This window comes from Melanotaenia boesemani, chromosome 20 (assembly GCF_017639745.1).
Source record: "Melanotaenia boesemani isolate fMelBoe1 chromosome 20, fMelBoe1.pri, whole genome shotgun sequence".
Classification (NCBI taxonomy): Eukaryota; Metazoa; Chordata; class Actinopteri; order Atheriniformes; family Melanotaeniidae; genus Melanotaenia; species Melanotaenia boesemani.
In genome coordinates this window covers 24775074-24792963 of record NC_055701.1, presented here as the reverse complement: position 1 = coordinate 24792963, position 17890 = coordinate 24775074, and the positions used below count along the sequence as shown (strand labels likewise).

The 17890-nt window shown below is 41.7% G+C and overlaps 2 protein-coding genes across 2 annotated transcripts in view; both read right to left on the bottom strand.

The window, feature by feature from the left end:
• eif2ak3 (eukaryotic translation initiation factor 2-alpha kinase 3) overlaps positions 1-7869 on the bottom strand; it is a 31332-nt gene extending 23463 nt beyond the window's left edge. The window contains exon 1 of the mRNA XM_041972702.1: positions 7251-7869. Coding sequence (XP_041828636.1) covers positions 7251-7564 — 314 coding nt within the window. The 5' untranslated portion in view covers positions 7565-7869. The remainder of the gene's footprint in view (positions 1-7250) is intronic.
• Positions 7870-8882: 1013 nt separating this feature from the next.
• rpia (ribose 5-phosphate isomerase A (ribose 5-phosphate epimerase)) lies at positions 8883-17890 on the bottom strand. The gene is made up of 9 exons (XM_041972662.1): positions 17520-17890; positions 16872-16932; positions 14931-14986; positions 14731-14790; positions 14488-14552; positions 14338-14406; positions 14096-14237; positions 10371-10470; positions 8883-10257 (listed from the first exon to the last, which is right to left on the bottom strand). The coding sequence occupies exons 1-9, from the start codon at positions 17703-17705 to the stop codon at positions 10160-10162; spliced, it is 837 nt and encodes a 278-aa protein (XP_041828596.1). The 5' UTR covers positions 17706-17890; the 3' UTR covers positions 8883-10159.

The following is a 17890-nucleotide window of genomic DNA, read 5'->3' as shown; positions in this document are numbered from 1 at the left end:
GATGAATGGATGGATGGGATATTCATTCATTCATTTTTTTTCTCTTTTCATACATGAAATGAATGGAAGTGATTGTGTTAAATCATGTGATATAGTTTCACATTGTTAGCTCGATCAAAAAAGAAAATATCAAGAAAGAATGTGAAATCCGTAAATACCAAACTGTTATCCAACAAATCAACAGGTTATATTACGATCAAAAATGAACATTTACACCCCTAAAATACAGTGAGACAGATTCTTTTATTGTGGAAGTCTGAAGGTCAGATGGGTGCATCTCAGACAAAGACATCACCACAGCGAAGGTCCCAATAAACAACGGTGTGTTTATTTCCAGTACTGCAACTTAAACACCTAGTTTTTCCATAGATTAATCTTAATCATGTACTCAGAAAATGATTTTTTACTAACATTAACTTGTAGTATTATAATAACCCCTAAACTCATAATTTTACTTTCACTCATGCATCAGAATTAAATAAAACTCATCTTGAGTGTGTTTGATATAATCAATGATGTTTGGAAGAAAAAAAAAAAACTTCTTTCACCATTTTAATGGCAAAAATCATTTAAATACTCAATGAATCCATTTTTCACACATTTCATTCAGAAGCACAAAGAACAGCTGCAGCAGAGTTTGGGGGGATGAGAAGCAGGGGGTGGAAGTGTTTGCTTAGGATGATATACGATCTGAGGATTTCCACCAGCACCAGTACACCTCACCCCAGAGAAAAGATTTTAAATATTACTGAGGCAATGGATGTCTCCCTTTTTTTCTCCCCCTCTTCTTTTCTGCTTCAATTAAGTGTTTTGCTCAGTGAAGGAATTTAGCACTAAGTGGGAAATTCTCCTGATGGATTTCATAGCTGTTTATGTGCTCACACAGCATTATCTGCCATCAGCGCTCTCCTCTCGCTTTTCTTCTAGTAACAATCTTGACTTAAATGAATGAAGACATCCAGCCCCACCCGTCGACTAACTGTTAGAGTTTCTGCCGCATTGCTTGTCAATCATGTCCTGCGTTCCCCCAGCGACCAGATCCCTACTATTGATTTGTATCTGTCTGGAGGAGGTGCTGTCAACGGGGCTTTTAGCTTTATTTAACCAGCGAGGGCCTGTCGAGTACACACTGGTTCACATCCATCCAGCTGGGATGCGAGTAGTTTCCCTCTACTGGGACACATGGGAGGGGGGAGTTGTTTAACTGCCTCCCTCTGGGGCAACTCAGAAGTTGCTGAGGTACTGCAAAGTGTCACACTTTCTGAGCATGCTCACGATGAAGAGAATAAGAAATTTGGCTTGTTTATGACAGTGTTTTCCATCTTTCAGAGCAGGTGAGAGGTATTGATTGGCTGTAACACCTTATTGATTACAACTAGTGAGCACGGCTCAGCAATAAAAGAGAAGAAAAATGTTAAACTAGGAAGTTAAAGTCTTAAATTGATTATTTCAAAGGGTGCAAATCAATTTTGAGCAGCATTTCTTTCATGTTTTACTGTAGTCAGACACGTTTGCAGGGAGCTCCGAGTCTGCAGAAAGATGCAAATAGGATCACTAAACAATTAAAGGGGGCAATGCTTCTTTCAACTCCATCAAAGCCAAGATTAACTTCCCAAATCTGCCCTGAGCATCATCAGCCTGAAGTGCCAGGCGCTAAGAAAAACAATGTTTTTCCTCTCAGCCACCAATAAAAACACAACACTCAAGCCTGCTCTCACCCTCTCAATTGGTTGCGAGACTCTGCCAAAAATATTAGGCTGATTGGTTGTTGCTAAGCAGTTGGCTCTCTGAGAGGGTGGAAGCTAAGGCGGCCTTCACTCGGCTGGCTCCACCCCCCACCCCCCCTTCACAAGTCATACTGTGAATGTAAAAGTGAGGTAAAAGTCACTGAGAGCACTGAGTTCATCTTCAGAGATCCAAAGAGGTTAAGCAAGAGATTTCACTCTGAGAGGGCGATCAAAAGCTTTTGTTGGCTCTTTGTACTCAAGATAAAGGCTGAGAAGAAGACGTGGTGGTGGGGGGGCTTAATTCTGAAACTTAGTATCATGATAGCTGTGGGGAAAAAAATAAAATGAAAAGAGGGGGAGCTTTAAATAAAAGCTAAAAAACAAACAGCCTTGCTGTATCGTTATTGTAACTCCAGGCGATTTATTTACCACGTCTGAGCCCTGAGATGCTGCAGCTCTGCTCGGCACCAGAGGGACAACATGTAGCCTGTGGGGCTGCTGCTGCCGACCGTGACAGATGTGGAGACACTGAAGAAGACATTTGAATGGGAAGCGAGAAAGAAAGAAAGGGAATCAAGTGAGGCTGCCAGCAGACTGTGGGTTGTTAGCGTCCTTGTCTGTAACGCTGTCAAAGTGTCATAATAGTGCCGAGCACTTCTTAAATCACAAAGCGTTATGGTGGAGTGGGGAGCCAATTAGCCTCGCTCTCACCAGACTCCGCTCCTCTGAGATGCACACACCGGCAAAAAACTGAGCTGCTGGTAAACATGCTCCATTGAAAGAAACAACCAGGATGTTTACACAGGCTGAGTCTCCAAGGAGCACCAGCTTCTGAGCCTGGCCAATCCCAACAGCCTGCTTCTTTCCCCAGCAGCCAATGGAAACAAAGTTTTCCTGCTCGGTTGAGCCAATGGGTGGGCGGCTCTGCAGAGTCTGAGCCAGTGGCAGGGCAGGACAGCCTGTAACCATGCAACAGCAAGCAGCCTGGCTGCATGCTGGAGTGTGGAGTTCTGCTGCCGCGCAGCTGCCACTCAGCCTAGCGTCCAGAGCAAAAATATGAGAGCGTGGGGAGCACGTGGGGAGAAAGTTATGGATGCAGATCTGAGCCGGCCGCACCCAGCACCACCAGCTGCACTGAAATAGAGGCCATGATGAGCACAATGCCACAGTAACAAACCAAAGAAGGGATTCTTTTAAAAAAAAGATGCAGAAAACAATAAAAATAAATCACAGCTCAGCTTTTTATGTGCAATAATGTCCAATATAAACCTTGATGACATAACATCCTCATATTTAAGTACAGCTTAATGGGATGGGAGGGTTTCTATAACTGTCCTCTAAATTTTTATCTTTCTCACAGCAGTTGAAGCTTTGTGTGGACTTTAAAATCGACCCCGCATCCATCAGTGTCGGTGCTGCAGAGAGCAAAGGGTGCGGTTCAAAAAGGAAAAAAAAAAAAAAAAGCATCTAGCCAACATGAAAAACACACACCATTAAAAGCTTTCCTATCGCCCTCTTTTCCCCTCCTCAACACGTGGTAAAATCCAAACTCTGTGGCGCCACGCTCCTGCCACCTCATTGGCCAGGAAGCAGCTCTGATGCGAGGATCTGATTCGTTGTTGCTAAGCAGTGATGAGTCGGTGAGAGTGAAAACAAGACAGCATGGTCCTGCTAACTATCAGCCCCAACTCTTGTGTTTTCATCCTCTCTCTCTCTCTCAGAGAATCACACCTTTCTGGCTCTGCCCCACCCATACTGCAGTGCTGCCAGACGGGTCCTACAGACTTACCAAAATAGCCACTGACCTAATAAATCCCACTCCCACTGATAATCGTGTTAGAAAAACCATGTTTCTTTCACAGTCACATTATAAAGACTTGGTTATGTTTATTTACTTCAAATGAAATCACAAAATCACCAAGGATCATCACACCAAGATTACTTAAAATAAAAACAATTACATTAGGATGATATATAAAAGAGATTTTTACTGATGCTGAGAACTGCGTATTGAAACCTTTCCAAAATAAATTTGAGACTCAATTAAAACCTCCCAGAGGGAGTTCAATCATCTCCATTCTGACCTGTTATTTTGGGGCCAGTGTCTATTATTATAATAACACAAAATCTCCCTGGTTACACAGAGTACTCCTGCAAAAAGAAAGAAAAAGAAAGAAAAAAAAAAAAAAGAAGTCTTCGTTCATCCATTAACTTACTGTAACCAGACCCATGCGGCCAACTCAAATTCTGAGCACCGACACATCTTTCCGTCACAATTGGCCAGTAAGCAACCCGGCCTGGCCGATTGGCTGTTGCTAAGCAGTGGCTGGTGGAAGCTGGCCTGCAAACAAGGCGGCCCAGAAGAGCTGTTGCAGCTCCAAAGCCCTGAGGAGGGGTGGAGATGTGGAAGGAGGAGGGGAGTAGAAAGTTCAAACAACGCTACTGTCCTCTCTCTCGTCTCACCTGCAAGTGGTCCCCCAAGGTGCTGGAGAGCCCAGCGGAGCGCTTACTTGCCGAGGCGTCAAACCTGGCAGTGCCTCTGCATGCATCATTCACACACAAAGGCTTCAAACACGCACACACATGTACAGGTGAGGCGAGACAGGTGTAACGTCGAGTCTCCAGAGCGGGGTTTCTGACATGGAAAGGGTGAGGTGACAGCTGTCAGACGACACGACGGCGTTCGCTCGTCACAATCTGAATGCCGGATCAAAGCAAACATCTAGAATATTTATAGATGACAGGATGCGAGAGGGAAGAAAAAACAACTGCAAATGACAGAAGCTTAAAAATGTTGACGTCTGAGCAGCAGAGGGTCGTTTTTAAGTGTGTTTGAAGTGATCTGCAGTGAAAACTAATTGGGAATAAAATAAAATAAAAAAGGTCCATTTTCTTAAAAAAAAAAAGACAAAAATCAGATCAGAGATGCTGAAGTTGGGATAATGTAAACAAATGGTTTCCTCCAGCAGGAACAAGTGAAGGAGTGTGCTGGTTTCACTGTCACAGGTTTAGGTTTATTTCACTTCCAGGATCTGAATACTTTGGATGCCCAGAAACACTGGTTAAAAAAAAAAAGAAAAACGAAAGCAACCTACTCAGATTAGTTTATTTATGAGAAAGCAATAAAATCTCTCCTGAAAGAGATTTACGTAATGCCTTATTTAAAGAAAAACTTTCCAAACCAACGTTTCTTGTGACATTTCTAAAGCAGAATAACACAGCTGGCAGACAGGTGGAAGCAGAGCATACTGCATGTGGTATATTCTATATATATACTCAAGGGGTGACATTAAAAAGCAGTGCATGTGTGTGAGAACATCAGGGAAGCAGCAAGGGTGAGATGAGAGAGACTAAACCCAGGAGCGGGAGACAAAGAGAATAAATGCAAGGGAGAAATACACACATAGAGAGCTGTGATCTTTATTATGTTGTTTTGAGCTGTAGCATCAGACGTCTTCATTCGTCTGCAACCGCCTTACAAACAACTGCAACTTCTTGAATGTGTGAAACAGACTGTGAGAGAAAGCAGGTGATGCAGTGATGTGGAGGAACAGGGTGTGACCGCCACCAGGACGAACGCTCAGGAGTTTTCCTGCAGCAGCTGAGGTGACCGGCAGGGGACCAGGCTGCTTTTCTCTGAGCAAACTGCTCCGGTAATTACGTCCCGTTTGATATTATAGTGCGAACGATAAGTAGAAACACCTCCCCCTCTTTTTAAAATAATAAAAAAAAAAGTTAAATATATAAAAACTAAACTTTCCTCCTGATTGAGCTTCATGGGACTGGATCAGCATGCTCTGGCTCCCTGCTGTGAGAAAGCAGGGTCTGCATGGCAGCAGAGACCACCAGAGCTAATATACAATGCATTGGGGGTTATTAGGAAACTTTTAAGTGAGCCTCAAGATTAAAAAAAAAAAAATGTAAAAAAAAAAAAATTAGAAAAACCATCTGCATTTTTAACCAGCAAGAATATGTAGTAGGAGTATTACATTGAGGTCAGAAACCCCGTCAGAACCTTCAAACGCTTGGATTCTGACAAGGTTTTCAGTTTTATGACTTCAACTCCCTCTTGAAAAACAGACAGGATGTTTAGGATACTACACAGAGAATAATTTAGCAAGGCACATCACATGCTCAGCCAAAAAAAAAGGCAAAGAAATAATGATGGTTAAAGAAAATACATCTATAAGGGTCCTGGTAAAAATAAGTAAGTAGCAGAGGAGAATCAGAGAACATACTGCACCAAATATCTAAAGGTGGGCGTCAAACCTGCTGTTTGCTAAGGAAGACTAAATCAATACAGTGTGCCAAGAGCTGCATCTCATCTTTGGGCTGTGGTAGCAGATGTGGTCTGTAGGATATATTTATTTTTATTCCTATATTTATTCTAAGGTTTTCACAACAGTCATCGGAACTGACTCTCCATCCGATGCCATGATTCAAAGCAACTTTGCCACAAGTTTAAATCACCACAGAGAATTAAACTCCCAACCAACTTGTTAAATCCGTAAACTGATTGTGACAGCCAGCTTTAAGTAGGAAAGGCTGTTCGTTCTGTTGTCAGGTGAGAAGGAAGGTTGAAAGACGATTGCATTAAAAGTTAAACTAAGCCTGGGCATATTCTCTTGCTCATGCCTTGAAACAAAGCAGTATTTTTTAGAGATAATTCCAGCTTTTGAACCCTTAGTTTTGTTAAGCAGCATCCTCGGATGATATTTTGAACTCTGTTACTCTGTCGGTCACAGAGCGCACGTGCTCAGGATAATTAACTGTATTTCCTGTGAGCGGCAGCAGGTTATAGTGTCGATACAACTTCTAACAAACCCAAACAGCATCAAAAACATGTAGCTACAGTCCATTTTTCAAGTTAATTAACAGACTTTACAGCCTGCTACAAAAGCGAAGGGGAAACTTAATTTTGTGCGTCGCAAAACTTTCTTGGTTCATCCTGAGGAGTGTTTTGCCCCGACATGCCAAGCTTGACCAGCCAGTCTAACAACTAAAACATTGCACTTTCATCAAACAACACAATTCAGAATCATATAAATAAAGACGGGGACTAGAAATACACGACATATTAAAATTTTCTCCATTTCTCCATTCAAACTTTTTAAAAAGTCGTATACGTCCATTATCGGACATGAAGACGCATTTGTCTGCAAACACAGCATTTTACTGGTTTTCTGCCCTGACAGCCCGCTGTCATCACTGTACATTTATGCCACAATATTAGGATGGTGTGAGAAATTACCATGAATAACACGATTTATAACTCAGTGGAATACAAGCCCATGCATTCACAATAACTTTGTGTACATCAACTTTTCACCAGGCGGAAGGATACATAATACGTGTCAAAATTCGACATTCAAATTATTGTTTTAGCTAGCTGATAAAACTATTGTTTCGTGTTTGAATACTTGTCATGTCAAATGTTTAATAAAATTTTCCGATAAAATAAGTCTAGCTCGAAGCTGTCTGTTCTCCTACACTTCTATTTATTTTATTTTTTTCTTGACTTACCTTGTAGGTCGGACGCTCCCGTTGCTTTCTCCGTATGATTCGTCAGCCTCACCTGGCGACCCATTCTCATCGTCCTCCACGGTAACGTCTGTTCCAGCGACCGGGGCGCCTACGTTCTCCAAGCCGCGCTGCATGACTCTTGAACCATCTTCTGCCGAAGTCGAGCTTGAACCCCGGCTGATGGCGGCGGACTGCGGCTCCCTCCCGATGGCGGAGCCCTGAGCTTGCGAAGTCCCGAATCCTATGAGAGCTTTTACCAACAGCAGGAGCACCAAGGAAATGCTCACGTTTCCAAAGTGAAGCCCCCTTTCCATTTGTAAGACTGGCACATTAGTGAAATATGAGATTTACATGCCACTGGCCTTGTAAATCTTAACATAAAATAAAGTTAAAGTGCAAATAAACTGAAACGACATAGAAAACTTCGTTGCGCCCCAAAAACCCGTCCCGTTGAATATGTTCTTTAAGTAAACATAAACAGCCTCCGGGACACCATGTTATTCCATTTATACTAGATTTAGACTTGCCTTGGTAACGCTGAATCCCGCCTTGTTTCTACACTGGCATTGGACAGTAAAAGTGATAAACTCATTAAAATTGAATGTAACCATCGCTCATTGCGCCCTTTGCCGTCAATCATATATCCTCGCATACTAAGCAGAATACGATTGCATTAGCCATCTGTCACTCAAAGAGGTGGGATCAGAGCGTGCCAGCCTCCCAAACACTTAATGCCATTGGATTAACCGCTGTCTATCACAGTGGCGCAGGCGCATTGGCAAGGGTGACGCAAAAAAAACAAAAAATAAAAATCCCCGGTGGCGAGTCCTGTTGACTTCACATCTGACCAATCACAGAGGCAGTGAGGAAAAATACCAAGGTTATTGGCCAACTTCGTCCCAGGTTCAATAAATAGAAGCACCGGATTGGATAACTCAAGTGTCATTCAACCGTAGTTGTCAAGACCAGTCGACATGTAAGCATCAACGTGGCTTCAGTGCAGATCACTGGTCCAGTTCCTGTTCCTGGTCACGAGTTATCTCACTTTCGTATAACAAACAGAACTATGACATAATGTCTGTATTTATTTGCCTCCGTGTACAGTTTATTTCCTTGATGTGTAGAGTAAATCTATTATACTTTTAGAAGTGCATATGAGGTCATTGTCCATAAGTTTGCTGCGCTTGCAAAAAGCCTCCTGTGTAGTAATAGTTGCTGCATTTCTGTCGCCTCCTTGTGGCCAAAGAGGAGAACTACACAAAAGTATTGAGAGTATAAAGTAATTTGATCAACCTACTAATATAAGTAAAACATGTCTGACATCTACAAAAGCTGCAACAGTTATTTTAATATTCCTAGTGACTAACGATAACTTAAGTAAATAGCGAATAAATGTTCAGTTTTCAGCTGGTAAACATATTCAAACACACAATGTTCTTTACAGAATGACAAGAATTAAATAGCAATGATTCATCAGAAACACAACAAAGAGGCTTGTTAACATTTTGGTCCTGTATTGATTGACAAAGAAAACAGTACCTTCATAGAAAAATCATATTCACAGTCAAGTGGTGAAGAAGGGAATAAAAGAAATGCTGGTGAAAAAAAAAATCCTACATCTTGTGCATTCTGTTTAATTTTTGGACTCATAATGTTGACACAAGGTCAGTCAAGTTTTACTTTGTCTTCAGGCCACTGAGGCATGAGTAAAAACCTGCATATACCTGAGAGCAGCCTGTAGACAAAGCTAAAAACTCAGCTTTGTGTTAAAACTCCCACCTCGATGTTGGATGTACAGACAAAAACATACATTTGCAAAATTAAACAGTGTAAGGCATCATGAGCGGACTGCAATATCCAGCAATGATGGATGCTGCAGCCAGTCACAGTAACCCGGCATACCAAGTCTGTTTATATTCCTCATTTCTTTGCCAATTTAAATATTGATTCTGTGTTTACCGTATATTGCTTTAGCCTGCCAAGGCACACACACAATATGCATACAGTGCTAACAGACTATATTTAATATGACACATTTAAATGGGTGAAAATATTCCTGATCATCATTTACCTTTTCAAAATGAAGATTATGGCACAAGACTTTCTGTGAGGAAAAAGCTTGTGTTAGCAGTAAATAGCCATCATGCAAGTGACTCACAGGCACAAAAAGAACCAACACAGTGGAAGAAAGTGCATGCATTCAAGTACACACATTCATTTTTTTCCCCCGTCTTATGAAGAAACGGTAAGACTGACTGACAAGTGTAGCACTACACAAGGAGCTGTAGAAAATGAGAGGAAACCGCAAACATTTCCCAAACTCTGTCTTCATCTGGCGCAGGAAACCAGATCATTGAGTCACAGCAGATACTGTTAATGTTGTCTAGTGGAAATAATAGTTATAGCTACAGCCAAGTTTCCATCCAGCTCTGTAAATCTGAAATAAGATCCTCCACATGAAAGATTCTGCCTTTTCATGCTGTGCCACTTTTGGATTTGCCAGAGCTAGTTATATTATTTTGTCAGGCCTCTGATTGGCCAATATGGCTTCAGGTATGGAGAATAGATCACCACATAACCTTACACCTGTGTAGTTTAACTCAGCTGGTGTAGGCCTGTCAGATTATTTCTTTCAACAGTATGAGGAATAAAGCAATCATAAGGCACACTGTAGTCTCATGCTGTCAAACCCCTAATGACAACGTTCCTAGTGTGACTTGATTTCCCTCATCAGGCACTTTAAAACTTAAGAATCAGAAGCACCAGCAGCTGGATGAGAAAAATCAAGCTTTGTAACTTATTTCACGATGAGTTAAAATTTTCCTGCTTCAGTTTCATTGTAGACAGAGAGTAGGTCAGAACTGTAGCACTTGCAGGAGAAATGAGGTTAAGTGATGATGGTGAACTCATCAGTTGACTGGAGCGTCTCGGACCTGCACGCTTCCATCTTCCATCCCGAAGTACGCACGTTCAGCCATGCTGACGAAGAGCCCCGTCTCCACCACACCTAAATAAGACATCAGCAGTTACACGTCCAGTCAGCACGGATGACGAGTATCACCATATTACGTCCCAAGTTTTCATCTGGAAAAGGTCAGTTTTTATACCAGTAATCCTCACCAGGAATCATCTTGATTGCAATGTTGACATCCTTCCAGTTCTGAGCGCGTTCAAACTTCCAGTCTAGGATGAAGTTGCTGTTGTCAGTGACGACGGGACCCTGAAAGCCAAAAAGACACAACTTGGTTCATAGATGTGTTGACAACAGCAGTGCAACCTGAACCGGTCTGAAGAATCTACAATCAAACAGATGCAGCTCGCCTGCTTTAGTGCGGCGGCTGTATGACATGATATGCTCTCTTACATACGAAAATAGGTACGTTTGTTTTATACGTCGTCATACGTCACTGCCCTCATATCTTTGATGTTGCCGTGGTTGGTAAGTCCGTGCATCCACTGGTGGGTTGATGCGAGTTCGAAGTTCACTTCCGGGTTCGGACGTCTGTTTCAGACACCGGTTGGTGGCGGTAATGGATCGCTATAAAGTTATCTACAACACCGCCTTTCATCAAAAGCTCCCACCATTGTCCTCATTGTCTTCTTCTTCTGTGGTGTGTTTCTTTCCCTGGTAGCATGTCAGCTGTCATGCTCAACTGTGACCCCACCGTTTCCGGTGGTATTGTCCTGTTTGCTGCGTCAAAAACTGACTAAATTAAGTCCATAAACAACACAGGAGAGAGACAAAAGTGTCCATCTGTCTGTGCATCCGTCTTTTGCATCGAGCATAAATGGGTCTTTAGGTGTTGTCTTGGTCTGACGATGTCAGAATGTGAAGAATATGATGAAGAGGACTGTTTACATACAAGCTGGCATTGAACATATGACAGTATCGGCATCCAGGGCTGGGCGATATATCAGATCTATTCCTTGTATCGAGAAGTTTTACATAGGATATATGTCTATATCGCAGTATTGGGAGTACAAACTGGCATGGCAGTGTTTAAAGCATCTACATGTAATTTTCTTCATAGTTTAGCTTCTCTCACTCACAGCAGGCAGACAGCTCCCTCCCCCGGGTTAGGGATTAGGGGTTAGCTGGAGAACACTGGTTTTTATCGAGTTCATGAGTCCCGGGTTCAAAATAAAAAGTTTGTTAAAAGTGAAAAATCACAATGAAGCTTAATTTAGCAGAGTTGATTTACATCCTACTGGGTGTCTTTTTTTATGCGTGATAATGCTGAATTCATCATTTACAGTGTTTTAGAGGAGATTTCAGAACACCAAGATAAACATGGTGTATCGGGATGTCAGTTTTAGGCCATATTGGCATCATTAACGTATTTCTCCTCTCAGCAGGTCTTTCTGGTTAAAGGTTGCTGTGTCTGTTGGTCTCTCTTTCCTGTTCCCTTCACCTCACCCCAAAGATGGCCGCCATGCCTGAGCATGAGCCTGATGATATCACTTCCTGGTGGGGAATGTGGCGGTGGCCGCGGTGTTCGCGTTAGCTGCTAATGTGAGGTAATACTCTGCTTAATACTTTACAGGTGAATCTAATCCACACTGGTGAATGAAAACATCTGAATGTGACATCATCCCGGCAGGAGAAGCCGATTTTGGACGAAGGCTGACAGGAAACCAGAGGTACGGTGTACATTTTAGGACATCCTCGTAGTCAGAGTCAGGTGTCAGGTGTCAGGACAAAAGTCATCAGGTATCAGGAAAAAGTTGTCAGATGTCAGTGTCGGAGTCAGAAAAAAGTTGTCAGAAAAAAAGTTGTCAGAGTCTCAAACCGCGCACTTCTATACTTTGAACACTACATTTAAGTGCTTAGTGCGCTGACACAGAAATTTCAGTCATCTTGCTGACGTAGCGGAAGGGGAGGGACTTTCAACCAGTTTTCCAAAGCTGAATAATGGCAACTACCAACTCAGCTGAACCGATGCAGGCGATGGCTGTTTTCTACTGTTGTAAGTATGAAGTTATTTAATCACAGTTCTAATATAAACTGCAGCATGCTTCTTATCTCTTCTACCCCTGATGACAGTTATGGTTCTGATCATTTGTTGGAGGCTGCAGTAGAGTTAGCAACGTAAATGTTAGCAGTTTTATAGCCGATTTTGAGGATGTAGATGGGCTATAAGTGTTAAAAATTATTAATGCTATAGTTCCGTATGTTTATTCATGATTGTTGAACCTCCAGATTAAGCACTGCGGGGTCTCTGGTGTAAACGAAATGGTCCTTGATCTGAAAACTGATTAGGAAACACCACTGGTTAGAGAACCGGCCCGTTTCCATGGTACCGCTGACTAAGCCGTAGCTGATTGTACATCACTTTAGATAAGCGTCTGCAAAGTACCCATAAAGTACATATATATATATATATATATATATATATATATATATATATATATATATATATATATATATATATATATATATATATATATTAATGTTTGCTTTTATATAAACTGCCATTGTATGTTCACTGTAGGTCACTGTGGCATCAAACTACCGAGCCAGCAGTGGCACTGAGGCATTTACCGCCTGCTGTGGAGAAGAGGAGGCGGCAAGAGAGAAATGTTTTAATAAAAATTTTAAATTAAATGTTTTTCTGCACCCCTATTTTAGCGTCTTCATTACTGCATTTCATATTTTAAATGATGGTTTCTAGTATAATCGGTTTCCTGTTGCAGACGTGAACGGTATCAGTGTAAACACCAATAAAACAGATGTATAATGTAACGTACTTTAATTCAGTGAAGATATCTTTGCTTATTTAAAAGCTGTTTTTTAGTGTTTTAAATTGCACTTTATACTAACAAGTATGGGGGAGACATGCAAAGACACATGAACGTGTGCTGATGGTTTCTATTGTTATCAACTGAGATAGATTAATACAGTGGAGGCCACGGTTCTTTGTTTCACTAATGAGGCCTTTTAAAAGGCATTTAAGAGCATAAAAGTATGATGACATGCAAACACGTATGTTAACGTGATTGTAGATTTTGGAAGAACTTGGACGGATTGTCCTAAAAAACGTATATTAACGAAGCGGCGCTGCTATTAGGCAGCATGTAGGAGGGTCATAGACCTTAAAATAAATAAGCATACGTTCTAATTCATGTGCAGCCCGATGAGGATCCTGTGTTGCATGCGACAAAGTTTACAGGTGGGGTTAAGTAAGGAGTAAACAAAGTAAAATCAAGAGTTGGAAATTCATTCTGTAAATTAAGGCAGCAGAAGAATCACCGTCAAAAGCTGGTACGTCACTACCAGTAAGTGCAAAACGTTAGTGCTCAATTTGGATCAGGACTTACCCACGATGTAAGCGCGCGGTTTGAGACACACTTCGACTCTGACAACTTTTTTTCTGACAACTTTTTTTCCAACTCCGACACTGACATCTGACAACTTTTTCCTGACACCTGATGACTTTCGTCCTGACACCTGACTCTGACTACGAGGATGTCCTAAAATGTACACCGTACAGAGGTGTGGGTATATATGCTAAGATGCCGCCGAGCCTCGGTAATATCTGTGACGAACAGATCTGCTCTGCAGGAGACTGATGATGTATTTAAGAATCGATGTAAAATAAAGATTTATTTTAAGGAGTATAGGAATTCAGATCCATGTGGGGTAGCTGACTGAAATAATTAGCAGCTAAACTCTTGAAACAGACCCTTACAAATCCGAAACCCTCAAACAAGAGAGCTGCAACAAACCCCAGAGCATCAGAACAAAGCTGTGAAGTAAAACCAACCATGAAACTACTCCAGTAACAAACATGAGAGGTGTAATGAGGACAGCAAGAGTTTAACAAATGTTCCACTCAAACACTTACAGCTTTACTGACAGCCATCCTTAAATTGGCCTCCCCTCCAAAGCGCCGGGCTATCATCCTGGAGACGGGAACGTAAGCCATGGGGATAACTTCAATAGGAACGCCCTTCTTCCACTGTTGGCCCAAAGCTTTAGAGTCCTTTCTGGAATAAAAAACAAGGAATCAAATCAGCTGTTTGTCCTGTGCTGGTGAAAATGCTGCCTCTCTTTCAACGAACTCTGGGTAAACAAGCTAAGACGAACCTGTAGTCTGCAATGACGACAAAATGTTTTGCACAGCCAGCTACAATCTTCTCTTGAGTCAGGCAGCCACTGTGAAACAAAGATGTTCATTAATAATAAAAAAAAGAGATTTCAGCTTAAACTGAGCTGCCTGTGTTTAGCTGTACTCACCCTCCACCTTTTATCAGCGTGAGCTCTGCATCCACCTCATCTGCCCCGTCGATCGCCACATCCAGCTGGAATACAACACACAGAAAGTCAAACCGTTCCCCACATTTTCATGCTGCAGCAGTCTGCTGGCTGCAGAATCCTCTCAATGCTCCAATTTAATCTGACAGGCTCCGACTGGCAGCATATTGCAGCCCGTTTCCATCGCCACGGCTTTCAGATTCATGTGTAACAAGCTCCTCATACCTCTGGGTGTCTGTCCAGATCCGACAGCGTGAGGCCATGCTGCAGGATCAGCTGTCGAGCCTGCGGAGGAAGGGAGAGAGCACCAACAAAAATCTGTGATACTGTTTTCTGTCTTTACATTTATATAAACTAGGTGGTTATAATGTTCATACACATCCGAACAGTTGATGGGCTGAGGTGTTTTCAGCCCTCAAACTCACCTGGAAGGAGGTGGGCACACAGATGATATTGAGTTTTTCTTGTCGAACTCTCTCAGCTGCAACAAAGGACACAAACATTGTTAAGAACGAGAAGATAATCAGTTTACTTCTGTTCTGTCTGTTCAGCAATTCACTTGTGATCACAGGAATGTGAACTATGAAAAGGGAAGGATTGATTATCATTGTCACTTCTCTCAAAGAGACACTTTTACACTAAACTATAACACCAGGAGCTGTGAGCTTTGTTCTTCTTCCAGTGGTGACATTTCTGTCCAAATATAGTCCTGCGAAAAAGTTTTGAGGTATCCATCGTTTCTTTATATTTTGCTTCTGAGCAGCCAGACTTTCCTGAAATCTTTTCAAGTAGTCTTTGATCAATAGTTATCCAGCTTTCTCTGAAGGTTTTATTTTTAAATGTTTTTCTGTGGATAATTTGCTACTTTCAGTCCAGACCTGTGCATCATACAGGCATAAACAAGCCAGGGCTGTTGCAAAGACACTAAATTTGTCCTAATTTCACAAGCTGCAGACATAAAAAAGATAACACAGTTTGATTTATAATAGTATTTTTACACCAAGGTGATGTTCAGTGAGCTCTAACTTGGTATAGCTCATGCACTGTATGTACTGAATAATTAAAAATGTTGAGATAACTAGTTAAATTGGAGGACAAAAGGAGAAATGACAGGTCTAACCAAATTACCCCAAGCGGATTAAAAGGATCTGAAAGTGATGTCCTTAAATAATAAAACATAAACCAAAAGAGATCCAACACAGGAGCAGGAAAATGCGTCTAGACCTTGAGCTGATCTATCTATGTTCACTATAGCCTCATCAAAAGTGGTTCCATGGAAGGGTGGCTGTCAAAGGCCATTACTAAGGAAGGGAAACCTTCCTTAAGAGGCTAAGGTAAGGTATGACACATGACACAAGAACTGGACTGAAAATCAGTGACAACAAATCTGATGGAGTGGGTCCGCTCCTTTTCTGTTAGCTGTGGGGAAAGAGGAGTTTGCTGCTTAAACAGAGGGGAAAGTGTTTTTGCTGCTGGAAAAAGGGTTTACCGAAACAAAGGAAGCATGGATCTTTCAGAACAAAGTTGATAAATAATAATAAAGTGTTATTATTATTAATAAAGTGATCATTTTGCAGGCATTTGTTTCAGACAGTCTGCAAAGTGAAACGTGTGAATTGGAAGTCTCTTAACAAGTAAGGACAATGCAGAATAAAGTAGTTAGATTGGGACGCAACTACTGTTTAAAGCAGCATAACAGAATCATAATATATGTAGAAGTTGTGTGAGGAATCATTTTTATGTGCAGTTATCTACTGAACCTAAATACAGGCCACACATCAATATTATTTATCAAGTTGGAACATTTTCTAAGTGTTATCTGCAAACCCAGGCTGATTTGTTTGTTTCACTCATGTTTAAAAAGGGGTGTTCTTACTGAACAAGCTGTGGGATCTGAGTGGGTCATCCGGCTGATTGCTTGGTTTAAAAGGAGTGGGGAGGAAACCCCACCCACCCAGTTAACTGCTTGGGGCAGTAAATGGAGCAGACCCAGTGATGAATCCTCAAAACACAGACCACACTATTAGTGAAGCTGTGTAGGATTAGTTTGATAGAGAACAAAAGGCAGCTAATATCCAAAGAAGAGCTCTGGAAAGTCCTTCTAGAAGACTGAAGAACTGTTCCTGAAGACTACTTAAAGAAATGACAGAAATTGTCGAAAATGTTTTAGCCTGTGTTACAAAAAATCTGGTTTTGCTTAATACAACTAATTTCCCATTATGTTTACCCATTCTTTAACAAATTGGTGCAACTTTTCCATTTCCTGACATAAGAACTGTAAAACCTTATAAATGTAATGTCTCAGACACACAGTATTTGAGATTTTTTTTGTATCCACAACTAAAGCTGATGTCGGTTTTACTCACCTAATCTGTCCACAGCATATACAATGGTTGACCCACTCCCCACTCCAACCACCTGGTTGTTCTAGAAGACAGAGAGAAACCTTAATAACCATGTTACATTTTACACCAGGTCCTAAAAAAAATCCCTATCATGTAGGTGTGATACAGTACCACCGAGATGCACAATATGCTTGTTTTCACATACTCTTACATAAATAAGCAAGTTGAGACCATTATAAGACAATATTATGTGGGTAAATATTACTGTTATAGCTGTGTTATGGGTAGCAGGGTGTGTGTGTGTTACTTATCCAATGCTCTATAAGGTCCAGTTTATAATTATAGGCTGCAAACCACTATGCAGCCTTTAATTATCCGTCTGTTTGTTTTGCTGGCACCTAATATTAGCAGTAGTATATTTAGCCATTAATACAGAATAAAGTTAGCTCACTATCTGAGGACACGCCCGCGTAACACTAAGCTAAGTCGCTTAAAAATCTTCTAAATTAGATGCCAGCAATACAGCAGCAGCTAGGCTCATAGAGGCTAACTTTGCTAGCGCGCTGCGGCTAGCTTAAGAATGTAGTGCTGTTTTAAAGCTAACAAAGTCCGAACTGAGAGGCAGCAGACTGTGAATGGCTCAGTGATGGTCCAACGGGTTCACTGTACCTGGATGTGGTTATCCACAGCGGCGTAAGCGGCTAGTTTCTTCGCCTCCTCTGCCATGACAGCAACAGACTGACTGAAACGATGCACGTGCTGCTGAGTGTTGTGAATGACCTGACTCCCGGAGGATGGCGCAGAGAGTGATCCAGCTGCGAGCTTACTGAAAGAAACCCACCTCTGGAGTCTCATGACCCGGCCCCCAGGACACACAGACACACACCCACAAAACGGACAGAGTTCCGTTCTGCAGCAAAATGTCACGAGCAGTGGGGTGCGTTACACGAGGATTTAGGCTGCGCTCGACTAACACGGTACCTTTAATCGTTTGTAGCAACCGGTGGCAACACTTTATACGTCCTGTCAGGTCTTACATC